General features: G+C 36.6%; 1 protein-coding gene across 3 annotated transcripts in view; it reads right to left on the minus strand.

Moving 5' to 3' along the window:
- Nucleotides 1-433: 433 nt before the first annotated feature.
- LOC145986459 (leucine-rich repeat flightless-interacting protein 2) overlaps nt 434-22387 on the minus strand; it is a 123356-nt gene continuing 101402 nt past the window's right edge. For all 3 annotated transcript variants that reach the window (XM_083120493.1, XM_083120492.1, XM_083120491.1), the window contains 5 exons: nt 22214-22361; nt 20615-20776; nt 13902-13981; nt 11140-11244; nt 434-2267 (listed from right to left, as the gene is read on the minus strand). In XM_083120493.1, the coding sequence (XP_082976619.1) occupies nt 2157-2267; nt 11140-11244; nt 13902-13981; nt 20615-20776; nt 22214-22361 (606 nt within the window). In that variant the 3' untranslated portion in view covers nt 434-2156. The remainder of the gene's footprint in view (nt 2268-11139; nt 11245-13901; nt 13982-20614; nt 20777-22213; nt 22362-22387) is intronic.

A 22387-nucleotide genomic window follows, 5' to 3' on the forward strand; every position in this document is an offset into this window, starting at 1 on the left:
ACATGCTACATTTAAATCATACAAATGATTGACAATTAAAACATTTAAATCATACAAATGATTGACAATTAAAACCTGAAAATGAAGAAAATGTCCAACCTGGAAGATATGGTATTTCTATTCCAAGTGGGAAGGGTTAACATAAATTTGAGCGAGGGATGGAGTCAATTTCTGGAATGCTTCTGCTCTTCCTGGCCTTGTTGGGCTGTTCGAAATGTCTGTTATGACAGCATAAAGCAACAACATTGGCCCCTTCCAATTTTGCAATCTAAAAGTGTAGTTCTATTTTCCACCACATTAGCTCTGTTGCTCAACACCGAAATTTGAGAAATGGGGTAGGAGAGTTCCAGTGGACATTAAATCAAGAGCTATGCAGGAACCTTAGATTTAGACAGGTACAGAACAGACATCAATAAAACACAAGATTATGAAGTTGTGTTCTGTTTTTATATTCAGTACTCACATAACAATCCATGTTGTTATCTCATACAGACAATAAGTTAATTCAGCACCAGGGTGTAGAAAATGTCATCACAAATAGTTCCAACAGTACAACCACTTCAAAAGCTTGGATGAAATAACATTTTATGTCTCACTCTTTTTAAAGAAAATGAAAATGGTTAGGAGCAAATGAAGGAGGAAGAAATAAAAATTACAAACACTGCAATAGGATTACCTTATTTTCAATGATCACACTTTGAACACAAACTAAAATGTACATATTTCATTTGGCACGGATTATTAGAAAGAAAAACCTACAGAAAAAACTTTTTTCATTCTCTCCTTTTTCATCAGTATGTTTTAACACAGACAATGACAATTCCTTTATTTATTATGTGGTTAATGGAAAATTTTGAAGTGAAAAGTTACACATTATCTTTCCCCTTAAAGATATTCACATACACACACACACAGTACCAACAAGACACATACATTGTGATGTCTATCGTTGCAGCAATAGACTGCATCTAAATTCATGATTGCAGTAAAAGTGTTCAGTGTAAAGCACTGTATGCTTAGAAAAAGAAAAAATCAGATGTATAAATACACCAACTTTATTTGCTCTGTAAAAACAAAACACAAACACTGAAATTGCCACTCAAGGGATATTTCTCAGTATTGGCAGGAGACCAGCTTCTGCTTCTCGTAATATCTCTTAATTGTTGTGTTTGATTCTTTATTAAAAAATAACTATGAAAACTCACTGGTTACTTTCCTATAATATTTTTTATGCGAAATCAAAAAACAGAAAGGACGACTTCATTGAAGTATTTGAGAAACGTACCACTATTTACATACAAATTAAAACATAATGGTAAGAAACATAACACCTCTGCTTCTATGCACCTTTCATTCATGATTGTGTTATCATATATACACATACACGTACACATCCATTCACGCACATACATACACGCATGCAAAAGCAATATACAGATAGCATCTAGTGCTACACACTTGGTGCACAGAAGCTGTTGACTGTAACATTCAGTCTGAAAAAAAAAATTGGGAAAGAAAAAGGCCGAAATTTCCTCTGGACATAACGCCCATTCCAACTTTTAATGCCTTGACCAGTCTTCAGTTTGTGTATGGGAACATCACGATGTTTCAGCTTCTTGTCCCCTTTAAAACAATTACTGGCAAAAGTGGGGGGGAAACACACATCCTGCTTATCAACCGATGATCCCTTGTTTGAGCGGAACTTCTCTGTAAAACATGGTAGGCACTTTTCAGTCTTTTGGACGATGTGTACAGAATCGATAATAAAACCTGAATATGTGATGGCACTTGTTGTTACACCTTCGGATATGTAAACGTCTGTACTTACATAACTGCACAAGGTAGATACTTCCTATCCAGAAGTGTTTAATGGAAATTCTTATCCATGCCACGTGCGACACATTACTCCACGCTAAATAGGCACAGAATCTACCCATCTACGGAGCGGCGGCACGATGAAAGCCAGCTATACTTATTATTGCCTTATTTTGCCACTTTCTCTCTTGCTGATTATAATGACAAGCATTCTAGGTATGTGATAAAACTTATTTCCATCATATTTGAAAGATTTCACCCGTGTTAGCTTTAGAGGAAGCATTTATAAGTGGCAAGGAGAAACATAGTTCTAATTTCACATGTAGATACACATTCTTGTCTCAAAGCTCCTTCAACAGAGCTGACTTAGCATTCTTTAATTTATCCAGTCTGCGTTGGAGGTGCGTGTTGGATGTCTCAAGTTCCTCCACTCTTGCCTGAGCCTCACGTAACTGCCAAAGTAAATAAATTCATGATTAGAAAAAATGCATTGATCACGAACACAAAATCGCAAATACTCTGAACAGTAATCTGCCCATGAACAATTATATTGTGGGTTGAAATTAGAATAATCAAATGTTACTTATAATATTTGATTTCAGATACTTACCAGAACAATCAGTCTTGGAGTTTCAGAACAAAATTATACATGTATCCTAATTGCTGAAATATGTGGGCATGTTATCAGATATAACCACAGCTTCAAGAAGTGGAGTAAACATTAGAGTATTTGCGAACATTGAAATTCTGTGGTGTTAATAGGATTACATTTTATACTTTGTCTTGTTAGATTAGCAAGAAATGGCAACAGTAAACAGACTTGCAGACAATATTAACAAGCTTGTCAATCCAAATACCAAATTAAATAGTTTTTCTTCCCTCTCTATGATCATACAGTTGATTTACATGAAATCCACACAACTAAAAAAAGTAAGTGATTATTAAATCTAAACTCAAATTCCTGAAATCATGCTACCATGAGGATTGAGATAATAAAAACAAATGTTAAGTTTAAACAAACACAAACAAAACATTGGATTTGTGGGAACCTGTTGAAAAGCAACCATTAATTCTCAATTGCTGTCAAAAACAAAAGGAAAAGAAAAAAAATGTTCAAAAATGAAAAAACTTACAAAACACACAATTGTCCATTAACACTATCTAAATGGTATTCGTGCTGAAAATGAAGTAAATTGTCAATTTTACATGCTCTACATGGTGTAGGATAAACCTGCTTTAAAAAAAATGCACTCTGAAAGAGAAACATTATTGCTTGCAAGCATCTTTCTCTATGCAGGTAGTCAAAAAGCATTTTCCCCCTCATTAAACAGAAATATCCCAAAATCACAAAGGAAAACACACGGGTGGGTAAAAATCCTAGTCCAAATGCCTTCCATACATTTATCAGTTAAGGAAGCTACAACATCTTGAGAAAATTAGTAATTTCATTAATGGGTCTGGCTGAAATGGAAAAACAGTATCAATTTCACTAAGTTAAATTGCTGTGAAATACCAATAAACACTTTTCAATCAAGCAGAGAAGATATTACTTCACAATGAGCAAAAAGCAATATTATATCAACTGTTAATGGCATTTTTTATGGCTCTGTTAAAAAGCAATGCAAAAGTAGTATATTTTATTCAAAAACATAAAATGCAACAGGCTCAATTTCCTGATTTCATATGGATTCATTACAACATCCATTCTGCAGAACTTACTCATTGTTCTATGTAAAAGCTTGATACTTAACTTTCCACAACCTGACAAACCAAATTAGATAGAATGCATTATCACATTTCTTTTACAAGTTATTGCTCTGCACTACATTTTGTAAGCAATTTCATTATTTGTAAATCAAAATATGAAATTTTTACTAATGTACCAATAACGAACCACTACAAAATTTACAAATACATATAACTGATATTCTACTGATCCAATATAAAACTGCAGATCCTGGATAGTTCATTATCTCATTAATCTATGTTAAGTAATCAGGGGATTTCAATAGATTTTTCTTTAGAGGGGAAAACTGCATATTTTCACATTCACTTTACAAAACTAAAGTGTTTGCATTACACACTCATGTTCATGAGAGTAATAACAAAATGGCAGAATGTTGCATTTAGTTCTTGGGTCATTCCATGCCATTTCAACAAGGTCATGACACCCACCAACTCCGATTTCGATGAAAGTTGGTATACACCTTTCCTTTATGGTTGAAAGAAACCCCCTAAATTTTTTTCACTCTATCTCAAATGGTTTTAATTTTACAGCACTTTGAAATGTCATCAAATCAGTGTTGTCTGTCACTCTTGAGACCCTCGACACAAGATACCCTCCCTTGCTTACCTTTTATTTCTTTTCTCCTTAACCAATCATCAGATCTCTTTGAAATTTTACACAAAGTTCAATGAAATAATGAGGATTTCAGAAACAAATACATCAGCACTCAAAAAATTTTACAAATGCCTATAAAAAGACTAATAATGGATTTGTAGCCTAATTTTTGTGGTGGGAAAACTAGGTTACGAAAATCTGAATTTTCATCATGTGGGTATGATGGAACCAAAAACTTTTGATGTTGAAAATCATTGCAAAGAAGTTTACACTTTTTGGAAATTGCCTAAAATTTCAAGGTCAATCCTTACCAAATGGTCCAGAACTTGTCCCTCAACCATTTTTAAAATTTTTGATTTGTTTGTCCTTGTAACCCCTGTACAAGGGTAGTTCAAAATAGGCATTATTTTTCTAAAACCAGACTTCGTTTGAAAATGGCGGCCATTTTTGTTTCATGACTTGCAACATTTTTGGCCTGTGCAGACAGTTGCAAAAATTATAACTCAGCTAAGAAAAATTATAGATATCTGAAGTAAAAAACATTGTTTTCAGTACATTTCAGGCTACATTTTATGTTCTGTATCTTTTTTCACCACATCTAATGCAAATGGCTGAAATTTAGGGCCAAAACTGACTGATATTCAATTTTGAAGGGAAATCAATGTATAGGATATTTTTCTTTAGTAGGTAAGCAATGAAATATCAGAGCTATAATTTTTGTTAGAGGAAACATGTACATCCAAAGTTTCAGCAGAAAATATTTGACACACAGCCGTACATACCTTTTCTTTGATAATAGCTACTAACGGGCTTACTATGCCATTCGTATGTTGGAATTAATTAATACGTACAATAATTGTAATTGCATGATAGTTCATTAAAAGTAAATAATTATAATTGTAACTAATAACGTAAATGTGTCTGTTTTTGCCAAACCTCCCCCTGTTGTAACTTTGTTATCATGTAATATCAATCTCCAAATTTTTAAAAGGTACCTCTTTATGCAGTAAATAAAAATTTTTATTAGGTTCCCAACCAGATATTGGTTTGATTTCAGTTTTAAGTCAACTTTATGCATGGAAGGCTAATCAAGACTGGACCTACAGTTTATTAAAGTGGGATCCGAACCAGTATGTGCCTCCACTGGGTATCGAACCAGGGACCCCTTGATTACAAAACATCGATGTAACCACTATGCCACTGGGAAGACCTTTCCAACCAAACATATATTTGGGACACAAATTTTGAGAAAAATGAGCATTTTCAAAGAGCTTTAACTCAATGCAGAAACCAGTAACAAAGCTCAAATATTTTCTGCTAAAACTTTAGATGTATGTGTCTCCTCTAAAAAAAATATCCTATACATTGATTTCCCTTCAAAATTGAATATCAGTCAGTTTTGACCCTAAATTTCAGCCATTTGCGTTAGATGTGGTGAAAAAAGTATACAACATAAAATGTAGCCTGAAATGTACTGAAAACAATGTTTTTTACCTCAGATATCTATAATTTTTCTTAGCTGAGTTATCATAATTTTTGCAACTGTCTGCATAGGCCAAAAATGTTGCAAGTCATGAAACAAAAATGACCGCCATTTTCAAACGAAGTCTGGTTTTAGAAAAATAATGCCTATTTTGAACTACCATTGTACAGAGGTTACGACGACAAACAAATCAAAAATTTTAAAAATGGTCGAGCGACAAGTGCTGGACCATTTGGTACGGATTGACCCTGAAATTTTAGGCAATTTCCAAAAAGTGTAAACTTTTCGTCAGAAGGAATAAAAAAACCAAAAATTTTATTTTTTGTAGAGAAAGAGCATGTCTTTGCAATGATTTTCAACATCAAAAGTTTTTGGTTCCATCATACCCACATGATGAAAATTCAGATTTTCGTAACCTAGTTTTCCCACCACAAAAATTAGGCTACAAATCCATTATTAGTCTTTTTATAGGCATTTGTAAAATTTTTTGAGTGCTGATGTATTTGTTTCTGAAATCCTCATTATTTCATTGAACTTTGTGTAAAATTTCAAAGAGATCTGATGATTGGTTAAGGAGAAAAGAAATAAAAGGTAAGCAAGGGAGGGTATCTTGTGTCGAGGGTCTCAAGAGTGACAGACAACACTGATTTGATGACATTTCAAAGTGCTGTAAAATTAAAACCATTTGAGATAGAGTGAAAAAAATTTAGGGGGTTTCTTTCAACCATAAAGGAAAGGTGTATACCAAATTTCATCGAAATCGGAGTTGGTCGATGTCAAAATCTTAGTTTCTTGCGTTGATTTGATGTGGAATGACCCTCTTGACAATTTATGAAAATGCAGGATGGATAAAATTATAGCCAATTTTACTGATAAATAGAGCCACATATTTATGGTGAATGAAAGATCAAGATTTCATGGGATCAAAAGTGGTACATAAAATGGAATTTCATTGTTAAAATGGTGAATAAAAACCTAAATTTGATTAAAAAACTATAGTTATTACACAAAATGAACATTTCACTTCTAATAGCACATTTATAAGGTCATCACAATATTTAAGATTATTCCTGTGTAAAGGAGTCCATTCTTGGTTCATAAATATTTACAGCAGAATTAATTTTCATTAATAATATATTATTACTTACTTACTTGCTTGTAAATGTTCTATTAATTTCGGTGGCCTCTGCCACCATCCACTTGTGAACTAGATGCTTTACTGTTAAGTTGACGTCTGGTTCCTGTTGTTGTCTCCTCAACTACCACTAGAGGCACTGGTGTAGCCATTTCGTCTACTACATGCGATAGGTTTGAGCTGTTGTAATAACGGGAGCCAAACATGATGAGTCTGACTGCTGTCGATATTCAGCTCGTGCGGAAAGTGCATAATTGCATGCATCTCTATGATTTTGGTGTCGATTAGGGTGTGTGATGTGTGCCTAACTGAAACTTTTTGGATTCTGTGTTCTTGAGATCGTTCGCTGCAGGACCGCGTAGGTTCGAATCCGGCTCTGGCCGGAATTTATTCGGCCTACGTATAGGGCCGGTGGCAACCCACCATCCTGAGGAAATTGGGAAGCTCCGAGTGAGTGAGCGTAACCCGGTCAAGAAGACCTACAATAACGGCTGGTGGTTCGTCGGGCTGATCACTCGTCACCCCAATACTGGTCTAGACCTCCACGCTATAACAGGTGACGGAGGAACAGTGTGGGAGGGAGACCAGCAGTCGGTAGGTAAGCCAAGGCCCTTCAAAGGGCTGTAGCGTTGTGGGTTGGGATTTTTTTGCATCCGCAGATCCATCAGATCTGTCATCGAACGTATACAACAGCACTTAGTAGACGCAAAAAAATCCCAACCCACTACCGGACTAGCAAGACACCTCAAGTTCAACAAACACAGGATCCAAAAAGTTTCAGTTAGGCACACATCACACACCCTAATCGACACCAAAATCAAAGAGATGCATGCAATTATGCACTTTCCGCACGAGCTGAATATCGACAGCAGTCAGGCTCATCATGTTTGGCTCCTGCTATTACAACAGCTCAAACCCATCACGCGCAGCAGACGAAATGGGTACACCAGCACCCCTAGCGGTAGTCGAGGAGACTACAGGAACCGGAAGTCAACCTAACAGTAAAGCATCGAGTTCCCAAGTGGATGGTGGCAGAGGCCACCGAAATTAATAGAACATTTACAAGTAAGTTTCGCGGATATATCTTTAGTAACTCGCTTATGTCTTATATTATCAACCGCGCTGATTATTCCCGTCAACATGAATAAATATGTATGTTCCTACTAATAAATCATTATACTTTTATTGGTTGATACTGATAAGAGTAATATCCATAAAACTTATTAATACTTTTCTGCCAATGTAGAAACAGATATCAATAACAGTTTTTTTCTGTGTTTACTTCACAATTAATCTTTATTATTAAACACATCCTAAATTTTATTTATCAATAAAACAACAGGTTTGGCAAAATGCACAGGATCACATGAGACACTGGGCAACTACATTGTATTGCTGTTTCCCCTGGAAAGAAAGGTCCTAGCAAATACAGATGCATGTAAACTATCACAAGAAAAAAATCTCATTGATTACAACATCCATCCAAATAAAACCAAAATTTTGAGCCCTGCATGCAAGTTTACATGAACATAAAAGAACGTCATGCAACAAAGCCTACGTCTTGCAGCATCTCTGAGTCGATCGCACTGACGCTGGAGAGCAGATTTTGAGGCCTGTAGTTCGGTGACACGGAACTCCAAGTCCTTTACCTAAAGGATGTCATGAAGGTTAAATATGGGTGATTTAAAAATGCCAGCAATGAAGGGCAAATGGCAAAAAAAGCAAATGAATATTTCGCCTGGAAAACAACAAACTAAAATAACTCAGATTCATATGAAAATTTGAAATAAAAAACAAGGACATTACATTGCCACTAACGTGTAGAAGTTCCTTATTTGATTTCGACATATTAGTTCTTGAGGTTCATTTATAAACATCTCCAGCTCATGGAAAAAAAAATAACAGCACAGAAACAAAGTAAAACATCGTGTTTGTCATGAGTGTCTTGACAAAAATGTTTACAACACACAATATGATATGGAAAAAAGTAAAATTAGCTCAACTTCAAGGGCAAAGTCCTTACACGACTTTTTAAAAAGTGACATGTTACGTAGCTTCTAGACTGGAGACCTCCAGCGCCTATTTTAAGACAGTTGCCCTCACAATGTAGGTCAACATTATTTTGGAGCTCCCTCCCTATGCAAGGAGCATACACTGTAAATTTTGTAATTGCACTTCTGAAACAAGCATTACATACTGCTTTTAAGTACAAGTACAGGAAATGTTTATACGTCTAACACAGTGCTTTCATAAAAATCGTTTTAAGCCAACAATATGAAGAGATAGATGATTTTATCAGTTTAGCTTCAAATGTTAAGTATTTATAATCTGAAGCCCAAAAATCTTCGCTTATGTATTACTGTAATACAAGATACGTGTACAAGATTTAAAAATCTTTAATAAAACAAGCATGTACGTAACAAATTGTGCCTCTATTTCTTACGACTACCCTGACATATGAAAATGTAGGCAACAAAGAGATAAAATAATTTGTAAAAGGAATTCAAGAAGTGCAAAAGAAGTAGATGGAGAAGAAACATCCAGTCTCCTTGAAAATCCAAAAATTCAAACTATCAGGTTGTTGCACATGAAATGTTAAATTTGGTAGAGGAACTTCAAACAACAGTAACTCAATACAAAGGAACTTTCCTGACAGTTGCTTCATTGGTGAACCTTTTCCCCACCAAATAATGGTCCAAATGCTTTATAAAGTGGTAGTCTGTTAGTGAGAGATCTGGTGAGTAAGGTGCATAATGTCTCATAATGCAAGTTGTGTAGTTTTTGTACTGTTGGCATTTCATCCAGCTGGGTGCAGTACTTCTCAACATTCATTGTTTCATCAGTTTTCAAGAAAGAATATTGAAGATTGCCAGCAGGAAATCACCAAAGAGTCACCATTATCTTCCTTGGATGAAGGGTTGGCTTCTGCATGTGTTTTGGGGCCCCATCAGCATCTAGCCATTGTGCCAAGTGGCTACGATTATTGTATAATATCCATTTTTTGTCACATGCCACTAATCTGTGCAAAAAACAGAACATTTCAGTCCCGGGAGAGCAGAGAAAGGCACACTCCCAGGAGAAACATCATGTGTTGTTAAGTGGGCTCATGGGGAACCCACTTATCCAGCTTCTTGCCATTTCCAAGCAAAGTTCTTGCAAATGCCAGAAAACTGTGAAATACTGTACGTCCAACATCACTACCATGTTCTTAAGAGTTTGGTGAGGGTCTGACTCCACAAGTGTTTGCAGTTCACCACTGTCGATAGCTGCTAATGCATGTTCACACAGTTCACTTTCAAGTGTTACATCGCCGATCGGATTTTTTTGAACCATCACTGTATAGTTTGTTCATTTAGTGTGTCAGGTCCAAAATCCTCTGTTGTTGTTCCTGGCTGCCTCTGCTGTGTTGTGGTCAAGTTTAAACTCATAAAAAGACTACTTTCGTCCATGTTGTGTCCATATGATCACATGGCACGCTAACACTCAACTGATTCAGTGCTCATGTGCAGGGATATGTACCTGCCACTCTACAATACACTGACACCATCTCGTGGCATTTGGAAATATCAAATTTGCACCACCTTGAAATCCGACATTTCATGTACAACCACCTGATTAATTAATTGGTCAGAAAGATAAAATAACCAATAAATTTTTGTAACAGAAAAGAAAAAAATTGACTAAGATTGATATCAGGTCCACTAAAGACAGATGAGGAAAAGGCAGTTCGCTATCATTAGAGAAAACAATTTCTGTACTCCATTTTTGGTTTATTCACTTGAATTTTGAATTTGAATTTAAAATTTTGGGTGCATCAGCACGTAGGCTATTTTGCACCCGTCACTTTATACAGGGTCCAGCCCTTACCAGAACTAAAATAACATAACTATAATGTTGTGTCGTAACTAAAATATTAAAATATTCTGACTGGTTAAAAGCTGAGAGGCACTCAGCACACAAGGACAAAACAGAAAACAACACACAGAATTATACTGGCCATAGGGGCAGTCGCCAAAGCCTAGTTTCTCTGCAAAATGCAGTCCAGGATGTACTACGTTGAAGTGAGGTTGACAATTGGGTGTACTATGTGGAAGGTTACCCCTTACAACCCTTGGTTTATTCATGACTTTTTGGTGACAAAAAGGGCAAAATACATATTGTTTGTTTTATGAATTAAAGTACATAATGTAAGCAAATCAGAGATAAGATAAGTACAGGCACACATTATGATCTTCTCCCAGTAATATTACAAAAGTTTCCAAAATTATGGCATTTGAAGTGCCACTGCTTATTGCAAATATTCATGTTGTGTTACCAATTAAAACTTTTGTAGATCACTATGAGATCTGAATAACTTCTTCCTACCTCTCGCTGTAACTTCCTTTTCTCCACCTTCAGTTCATCTTCCATTTTCTCTGCTGCTTCAGCTGCTGATTTGTATCTTATCACCTGGCTTTCTAGTCTTGCAACCTACATTAACGGAGAAAAACCAATTTCAAAATAAAAACAGCACTTGCTAAGAAAAATATCAGACTTATACTTATGGGAAACATGGAAACATCTGCTAATTCACCTTAAGAATAATTCTGAATTATTATTCGTACCTGTGTTCTTTGGAAATAGTCAGATATGATGTCAACCACATGTTACCTTTCATCAGTTTCTTACCTTGTATGTTTAGAGCATGCATTGGTACAACAAATATTACATTTAAATGGGCCATGTCAGCTATTTGCAACCATAAAATCATACTTGAACAATCAACATGCATATTTTGCTTTTAAAGGAAACATGACATGAAATAACAATATACTGGACATAAAAACTACTGCTTTTATAAAGATTAAAATGTGTTTTCTTTATTGAAATACTACATTTAAGATAAATAAATATAGTTTCCCTATTTAAAATAAATACTATGAGAACAACATGTACGGTAAAACTTGTTGCATTAACTTATTTTTGTGGGAACAGAGGAATGAACTCATTAGTTTCTCTGCAGTTTTTTTTCACTATTTTTCTCATTCTCTTATTATCTTTATCCATGGGTTTTATCAGTCCTTCTAGCATGTTGCCTCCCAAAAAAGGTAAAGGTAAAGTGTTCCCCTGTGCTTAGCACAACACCATGAAGGTGAATAGGGGGTGCGGCGGTAATGCACCACACTTTCTTGATCTGGTCGTGAGTGGGGGTGATGCGATCAGCACCATGCCCCTGACCACCTTTACCTGCCGGGGCTGTTTCCATTAGAAAAGTTCCCGGATTTGAACCAGCCGGAGATCGAACCCGGGACCTTGAGCATGGTAGTCAGACGCATTACCGACTGAGCCACCACGGTGCATATGACTCCCAATATGTTATATATTATCTGCAATCCAAATTGATGTTACAGATGATGACTGTGGGAATGAGTCAAGAGCTTGAGGCCAACTAGCATTTTTTTTAAAAATCATACTGCTTGCGTGTTGTTTGAACAAAATGTCATTTTCCTCAGAAGCATCCTTCATGTTCTCACTGAAAAGCCATCATGTATTCATCCCTCTACCCCTGCAGTAACAAAAACAAAAAATCCGAAATTGTATTCATGAAAACAAACTACTGACAATACTCTACCAATTACTATGTATACTATTGTTTTTGGTTTTTTTGTTTTCTCTTCTCCATAATTTCCCTGAGGAAGAAAAGTTAACCTTGGACAAATATTAGTGATTTACCATTTACTAAATAAAGACCATGTTCCTAATAAGGATGGCCAAATGGAAAATTTACTATCCGGATTTCGGACGGAAGATGGATTTCGAAGGGAAAACTGATTATGGAGGGAATCCGGATTTCAGAGGCAATTTGAATTTCAAAGGCAATCAGGATTCATATTTTTTTTTCTTTTTTTCTTTCCAGGTCAAATTTGTTAATGTACTCTATTATAATTTTCGTTTCCTCATTTCATGATCATGTAAGCACACTAGGTTTTGGCTGTACCACAGTAGATATTTAAATTCAAGCCCTGAACATGCTAGAGCTTTTTATTTACCACTGCATGTAATGCTTTACTTGCAATTTGAATACACTATTTAATCACTTTCACGGTGAACGCTCACTGTGTTAGAACAATTCAAGTTGAAAGAGATGTGTCAAAATTTTGATGCTATGATCTCAGCGATATTGTGTGGTCTCGTGCAAATGCATGGAGCGATACACACCACCGAGACACCTCATCACAAAGTCGAGGTGCCAGTTTATATGTCAAGCCAATTGTATTGCTGTGATGACTCATTTCTTATGTTGTACAAAGATGCACATTTTTTGACGACACAGTTATTAACTTTGAACATAGTTCATTGTCATGCTGCAATTAATTTCGTAGTTTACTGTCGCACAAGAGCCTGTGTAATTGGTGGTATAGCTCCGAACTCTACAAAATATTGCTCATATGCACAGGAATGCATTTACAACTCTCTCGACTCAAATTGCTCGAACAAAGTAATGATTCACAAGAATTTGCTTGTGCAGACAAAGAGAAATCTGAAATCTTGAATGCCTCTAAAATCAGGATTTTCTGGTTTTACTATCAAGATTTTAAAATAATCCAGATTTGCCCATCACTAGTTCCTAAGTCACAGAAAAGTTCGATCCTGCATGAAACACACACAGTAGAAGGCATGCTTTATCCTTGAAGATCATCTGCTAGTTGCAAACAATGCATTAGCATGGTTGCTTCCAACTCCACTTGTGCGGAAAATACAATATTGAACAGAAAGCGGTTCAAGGCAATACACAGAAGATGAGTGTGTCTGCTCTTAACAAATGGTTAAAATGAACAATAAAGTCAGCATGATTATAGCGAAAAGAATTGGTCTCTCACTTGTGATGCCATGTGGAAACTTTCCATAAACAAAACAGCACAGATGATGATTTCACCTAGTATTCCTAAAGTCGATAAAATAACTGGTTGCACCAGGTACATGAGGCCAGTTATTTTCATCTGTTTTGTGCATTTTGTTATGGAACTTAAGGAACACACCCAAGAGATATTAAGCCACTGCAAAAGCAATGTGCACAATTAAGAATGAATGGATACATGACGACGGATGGAGATTGTACCACAATAGTAGACTAAATTACTACTTACATTGGCTTGCAATGTTGATACATCCTGTTCAGCTTTCTGCAGCTTAAATTTATAGTCACTAAGTTGTTTGTTAGCTTCTCCTGGAAATGTCACAAAAATCATCCATAAGAATTTGGTATCAATATGAATAACAACAAATTCAGATGAAAACTATTCACACAAAATTCTATTTTTTAAAATATAGTTTTTAAGTTTAATAATCTTCCTATGACCCTTAACCAAAACACAGACACACTGTGTCAGATCTGAAGGATGTAAGACTTCCACATCTCTACGGCAAACTTTGTTTTAAACCCATTTTGTAGGTTAGTCGCGTGTTACTCACAAATCCAAAATATAAAAAAGGAAAGTTAAAAATTGTACTTACGTATGTGAGTATATTGTTCCTACTGGATTAAAAAACGGATATACAAATAGAGAAATGGATAAGATCGCGGGGAGAGCACAGAAAATTATTAGGAAAGAAACCAAAAAAGAGGAAGGGGATCAAAAAGAAAGGGAAAAAATCGAAAATAGGAAGGTAAAGTACGTTGGCATCCCTTACCATCAATTCGTATCGGAAAAAAATGGAAAAGTAACGAGAGATTTTGGAATTGTTTGCGGGATGAAAGCACCAAAGAATGTAGAAAAACACTTTACCGATTATAAGAAAGGAAAGACAACTAGGAAAATACCGGAAAAACAGAAGGGGGTTTATCGAATAGAATGTCAATGTGGGAAGGAGTACATAGGACAGACGGGTCGAAATATGGGTAAAAGATGGAGCGAGCATGAAAAGGATATAAGGGAAAAAGTTCCCAAAACGGGTCTCTCAGAACACATTTTGGAAAGTGGGCATAGAATCGCAAAAAAAGAGAGAATTAGAAAAGAAAGGAGGAAGTTAGGAACAAACGTGTATGAAACAGCGAATATTTGTAGGGGGGGGGGGGGGTAAGAATAATCTTAAAAGGGACGAAAGAAATTTGGAAGAAGGGTGCATCAATTTCCTCAAAAAATGGGACAAAGCATGGAAGATTGAACCCAATATCGGTTTCCACATCACTCCGGAAGTTATGCAAGCTGCACAGGAGGAACGTGAATTTACGTTGGATTTGTGACGTAATAAAAGGAAACGAGAAAATTAAGGGGAGGGGAAACACTCGTGGAGAATTGACCTTCTTGTGGATCAGGATGCACAGTTGGGTAGGAATGGTCGAACCTGCAAGTTGCATTGTTTTTCAAGCAGGTTTTTTAGATTTTTAACTTTTTTACCTGTGAATAGGTCTATTGTACAAGTTTTTTTAGGGAACGACATGCTTTTTACGTACTTCTAATAGCAAAAACATAATATTTTAAATGTATCCAAACCAACCCTTAATGACAATCCTCATATTACATTTTTGACGCAGTACTATGCCAAGTACCTAGTTTTTTATGAACCTGAAGAAGGAGATAGTCAATCTCTGAAACATCGTTCTACAGTAGGAACAATATACTCACATACGTAAGTACAATTTTTAACTTTCCTTTTTCATATTTTGTTTGAAACCCAATTTACACTCAGATACATTAATCGGGACTGGGCCTACAGTTTAAAGTAGGATCTGGACCAATGTGCAATGTACCTTCACCATTTATTGAAACCTGGGATCCCTTAATTATAAGGGAACAGCGTTATTACCACCCTTTTGAGGAGATCATGTCAACATCATAAATAAAATGCATTCCGAGAACAAGTTTCTCTCTCTTTTTGTCTGCTCCTATTATTACAACTTTGCCTCCATCTTCCAACATACATGTTTAGTTCTAATCTTGCTCACATCTTATTAAGTGAAATAAAAACTCGCAAAAAATTATTTTTTTATAATCACTACTACTACCAATATTTTGTGTCAATTTTTAAAATGTAGAAGTTCTAGTCCGTCACCATCTGTGTGTCTTGTAATAATAATAATGTATATGAAATTCACTTTGGGTATTTTTCTTATTTCATGTCACAAATCAAATGGAAACACAAAACATTAAGCACATAGCTTATATCTTGCGACAATAGAACTTATGATAAATTATTATACTTAGAACCTCATTTTTATGTTTCTCAGGCCACCAAAGTGCAAAAACTTAAAATGAAGGAAAATGTAAAATCAGATTAAATCTTGTTATGTTATGTTATGTTGGAACCATAAAGACAATGTGAAATGCAGTAAAATGTAAATTGAAATTTACTTCGTTTTATCAGAATTTGTGGCACACATTTGGACTGTTTCATATAGTATTCACAAGATGAGTAACAAGGTAGCAGCCCTTTGAAAGTCAGTTCCTGCCAAGCAACTGTCATTGGGTGACACATGAACACACTGACATCGAGTCCCATTGCTGCCAACATATCGTTTCTAAAGAAGGCTTTGTTTGAAGTAGCTTGCCAATTGTCTTTGCGAAACTGGAAATTTTGGGCTCCAACTAAGGATTGGACCTAGAACCACTCACACAAAAGGTAAGGCTAGCCATTCAGCTACATGGGAGCTCTATCTATCTAATCTAATATATATAAAAATGGATGTGTGTGTGTGTTTGTTCCAGCATAACTCTCGAACGCCTCGAGCTATTTCAACCAAACTTGGAACACATATCACTTGCAATCTCGAAAGAAATACTGTGGGGGTAAGACACCCCTAGGGGCAGGATACGGAGGGGGTGACATGGAAAAATAATCAAAACGACCGATATTAGTGTGGAATCCATAGTTGTCGGGGTTGCTAAGATGAATAGTGACACTCCGAATGCCGTTCAACTCCAAGTTCATCACCTATCGGCGTGGGAGGGGGTGGGGTGAAAGGGGGTGAAAAATAAATGTCAAAAATGACCTAGATTAGTGTCGAATCCATAGTTTTCGGAGTGTCTAAGCTAATTGGTGACATTCAGGATGACCAAACTTGGTACACACATTACTTACAATCTGGAAAGAAATACTGTGCAGGTAAGACACCCCTGGCACCCTTAGGGGTGGGAGTGGTAAGGGGGTGACATGGAAAAATAATCGAAAACGACCGATATTACTGTGGAATCCATAGTTGCCAGGGTTGCTAAGATGAATAGTGACACTCCCAATGTCGTTCAACCACTAGGGGTGGGGGTGGGAAGGGGATGACATGTAAAACGACTGATATTAGTGTGGAATCTATAGTTTTCAGGGTCGCTAAGATGAATAGTAACTCTCCCAATGCCGTTAAACTCCAAGACAGCCCTGGCACCCCTAGCGGTGGGGGTGGAAAGAAGGTGGTGTGTAAAAATAAACGAAAACAACCGATATTAGTGTGGAATCCATAAGTGTCGGGGTCGCTAAGATGAATAGTGACACTCCCAACGCCGTTCAACTCCAAGTCACCCCCTGGCACCCGTAGGGGTGGGGGTGGGAAGGGGGTGACATGTAAAACGACCGATATTAGTGTGGAATCCATAGTTTTCAGGGTCGCTAAGATGAATAGTGACACTCCCAATGCCATTCAATTTATTTATTCTTGATCCTGGAGGTGGAAATAAAAATGTTGTTCATTATCAAGTTTTGAATTAAATTTATATTATAGTGAATTTGTAAAAGATATTACTTTATAACTTGTATACTGTACTTATACTTTTAAATACCTGTAAATAAAATTAGTTACATTTTATGCTATAGTTAGAATTCATTAAACACCTGGAAATCAACTAGTTTTATATATATTACCCCAGTGGCAGCTGGCAGCTAGTATGATGGGTAGTGCCAACGTAGCTCATGTCATAGAAATTTAGTGAAAGACGTAATTTCAATGGAACTTTGTTTACTAAAATTGCAAACAAAAATTCAGTTCCTAAGACTGGTTTATTTTACTTCGTGAAGATGAGGATGAGTGGACCCTCACAAAGAGCACCCATGCCAGGTCAGGATTCTAACCCATGGCCCTCGCATCATAGCATGATGTGCAAGGATGTCAACCAGAGTTTCTAAGAAACATATGTGACTATTAAACAATCAATGTTTGTCACCTTTACTACTTTCTTGAATAGAATTAATGTTTAAATATAGTGTGGGATGGCCAAGTTGTTTAACTTTTAATATAATATCATATGGTACTGTGGAAAACAGTGTATGTAATAATACTCTAATCTTGACTCATCTTCATTCACTACCCTACCTCTCGCACACCATCAGACACTTTCACTTCACTAAAAAGAAAAACCCTGAATAATTAGAGAGACAGAGTCGAACACAGTAGTCTTGCCCTGCTTTGTTTATATTCTGTAAGCCCAGCACAGCAGACAGCACATCAACAACCGGTGTTACTAACTAAAATATGCAAAATGAAATGTGGATCTGAAAATTTTAATATTCAATGCAAGAAATTGAATTATATCTTTAAGTGAAATTCATATACTAATATTTTCCATGTGATTTATAAAAAAAATATAAAGGTAAAAAAAACCTGGTGATGCAAGTTCCCGTTGATATTTAGACAATTCTTTTTTACAGAAAATGTCTAGAATATTGTGTGTCTGTGTGCGTGAGAGCAAGGGAAGAAAGGCTGGATGGCTTTTTAGACGCATCTATGTAAATGGTTATATAAATTTTGGAAGATATTGCATTCATTCTTCCCAAGTAGACAGGAAAGTATCTTTCTCGCAAATTACTTCTCCAACGGGTATTACAAATCAGTCAGGATTAGCGACTTCTCTCTGAAGTTTGCAACTATGCCAACCCAATGTGAAAGCGCTTGAAAATTGGCTCGGCTGGTGTCTTAGGCCAGAATAGCCACCCCCTACTACCTAGTTTAACGCCGAGAATTTTTCAAGCCTCTAAACATGCATCAACATATGGGCCAAACTGTGCTCGTCTTGGATAGTCCGGAGCAAGTGAGAGAACTGGGGATGCGGCGAAGGGATTGAGGCAGCCACAAGCTTGAATGCTTGTGAGATTTGAATCTCCTTGTTCATAAATGTATTAATTTCACTGTGTTTTGGTGAAGCATGTGCTTTTTCTGAGGGTAGAGCCGCTGCTGTATTAGCCATAGCACAAATGAAGCAGGATATTTGGTTTCTACATTTTAGATTACAAACACGGCTTATTTTGGTCTGGTGGTTGTACAAAATATGTCAGAAGAACAAATATATTTTTTGTTTCAATGGTAGTTGCATAATGTCTGGTAGTTGACAATGTGCATCAAGGTGAAAACAGAATATTACGAGGGGTATACTAAAAGTAATGAGCAACAATTTGTCAAAAATCAGAATCTATCAATACATGTAAATTAAGTAAATCTTCACAAAATACAGACTTTACTGAACACGTCAAAGTAGTATGAAGTCATAAATTCGATCGCGTGAGTGCAGGCAGTTGTTTCAAAATGGTTGAAAGTGATGTTCCTCCTGCTGAAATTCAGAATAGACTTGAGTGTCCGAATGGAAATATATCCATGGGTGCTAGCAGTGTTAGAAAATGAGTAAAACATTTAAAGATAGAAACACGAGCATCAAAGATCAGACTCTGAGAGGTCACCCACGAACTGCCTCCATGGAAGAGTTGACAACATCATTAACAATTGCAGCAATACTTGAGGTAGGACACAGTGTAGTGCAGGAAATGATTGGAAGATTAGGCTATTGACGTTTATTGATGGTAGATCACAAAGTGCAGCGAAAAACACCGCTCAAGAACTTCTTCAGAGATATCTGAATGAAGGCGATGATTTTCTATTGAGTATTGTGACCAGTGATGAAAGCTGGTTCCATCACTATGAACCAGTAACAAAGCGGCAGAGCATGGAATGGCACCATTCCATGTCGCCGGCCAAAAAGAATGCAGACAGTGCCATCTGCTGGCAAAGTTATAGGCACAGTCTTCTGGGATGCATTCTGGTTGAATTTCTTAAACCTGAGGTAACCATAAATGCTCGTTGTTATATCCGAACACTTAACAAGCTGCATTGTGCATTGTAGTGTAAACGTCCTGGAAAGAAAACCATCCTTCAACAGGGTGGAAATTGGGAAAATGGGGTGTGAACTTCTGCCTCACCCTCTCTACATTGCACCCTCCGACTATCATCTGTTCAGTTTTGTGAAGGAACGTTACCAGAGGACGGAGGACATAGAAAAAGCACGTCAGTGTCTGCGAGCAGCTGGAATGGAGTTCTACTGTAAGGGTATTTTCAAGCTTCCAGAAAGGTAGTGAAAATGCAGGCAAAGAAATGGAGACTTCGTTGTAGAGTAAAGAAAAGTGTGTGGATTATGATGTAGTATGGTTTTCTTTATTGATTGATAGATTGACTTGGTGTTGTAAGTCCACTTTATGCACAGTAAGGCTAATCGGAACTGGACCTACAGCTTAAAGTAGGATCCGAACCACTATGTGCCTCTACCGGGTATCGAACCCGGGACCCCTCGATTAAAAGGTGACGACGCTACCACTGCGCCATCGTGGTTTTCTTTAATAAAACCAACACTTGGTTCATGAAAAATTGTTGCTCATTACTTTCAGTATTCCCCTCGTAATTTTAAGTTTTAGCACCCTTGGAAGATATACCATGTAGAAATTTCTGTGAAAAATGCAGGCTTGACCAGGGCTAGAACCTACGTCTTTGGCATATCATGCCATTGTACTACCAACTCTCTCACAGAGTCAGTTAGTTTTATTATCCTGATGACTGAAACTGCATTTTCACATATATTTCTAGACATATATTAGTTGTTACAAGAAGACTTGCTTTGGAGTTCCAGTACATCCACATCTGGACCATTAAGCTGGGAGCCTGGTACGTGCCGTCCAGATTTATGTCTACTTCTTTCTTCTTCCAACTCAAGTTTCAGATGCCGAATCTGATCCATGAGTTCATTCCGCTCTTCAGCAAACTTCCTTAGCCGCACATCTGAGAAGAAAAAAAATCAACATTATTGAATATCTTTTGGTTATTTTACTATTTCAGTACGTTAAAGTAGGTTATCTAAAAGATGAGTATGTATAGTGAATTGATAAAATATATGAAGCAATCAACACAAGGAAACATCAGGATTCGAACTCAGGGTCTCTTGACATGACAGCAGACAACACTAATCACTCTGCCATAAAGGCTGGCTAATTGTTAGAAATGCACTTCAAAGAATTCAAAATTACATAGAAAAACTGACATGCAAATATATTGAAAAAAAGTGCTATCAATAAGATAAAACATTTCAAATGAAATTAAATCAAGCAGTAAAGCATTAGTTGATAATGAGCCATAATAAAACACTATCATTGGCCAGTGAAGATGCTAACATAATTGAATGTAATTATTGAGCAAGTAGTCTTACATTTGGTGTAAAAGTAGTAATCATGAAATGATTAGGGCTGAGCCGATACCACTTTGAACCAATACTGTTACTGATTCCCACCGATACCAATACAGATACTTGAAAATTGCAATAATTAAAATTTGTTCAAAATATTGATCAATATTAGTATGTAAATATTCTGCTCCAATTATATGCATCAAATTACCAAGAAATTTGGTTTAGAATATTCAAGAATTATAATTTCTGAATATTAAAATATATATTATGTAATCACAAATTTTAGTGTTTTTGTGCTAAATTGTTGCAAATATAAAAAGAAAGTCTGAATTTTGTCTACTTTCCAGGATAATTAGAGTCTACGTAAGTGACACACTGCATTTTTGCGGACCCCTTGAAATATCAAAATGTCGGAAAAGTATCGGCAGATGAATTCCAACCGATACATCCTGATACCGATACCACTGGTATCGTCCAGTGGCGTATACTGAGTCCAATATCTTGGCTATCTCACTATGTCACGTGGTCCTAGGCTATGAATAGAAATATATTTACAAACTCCTAACAAATCAGGTTGCCAACTCATAGGAAACCAGGATGCCAACTCATAGGAAACCAGGTTGCCAACTCATAGGAAACCAGGTTGCCAACTCATAGGAAACCAGGTTGCCAACTCATAGGAAACCAGGATGCCAACTCATAGGAAACCAGGATGCCAACTCATAGGAAACCAGGTTGCCAACTCATAGGAAACCAGGTTGCCAACTCATAGGAAACCAGGTTGCCAACTCATAGGAAACCAGGTTGCCAATTCCAGAATCAGCATCATCATCTCACTGATATGAATAATATTTATTTACAATTTGTGATAGATTTTTCTCCTGTATTTTATTCTCTAGACTTCAGGCTTCGCAGATAGCCTAGCTAGCCTAGAATATACATACGCTCCTGGTATCATCCAATCAGCACCAGTATCGGCTCAGCCCTAGAAATGACATTACTTCCTTGCTAGTAATCAAGAACTGTTCACCTACCTAATGACCCTTCTCCAACTGCATTTAAAAGGTCGGCTGATTCCACAGACACGAGAGCTTTGCGAGGCTTTTGCGGCGAGTTTTGTGCATCCCCACTTCCATCTTCATTCACACTTTCATCTTCTCCTACTACAACTAAACCATGTTCCTGTAAAATATGCAATTACAAATCAG

Source organism: Lepisma saccharinum, chromosome 4 (assembly GCF_977018435.1).
Source record: "Lepisma saccharinum chromosome 4, izLepSacc3.1, whole genome shotgun sequence".
Lineage (NCBI taxonomy): Eukaryota > Metazoa > Arthropoda > Insecta > Zygentoma > Lepismatidae > Lepisma > Lepisma saccharinum.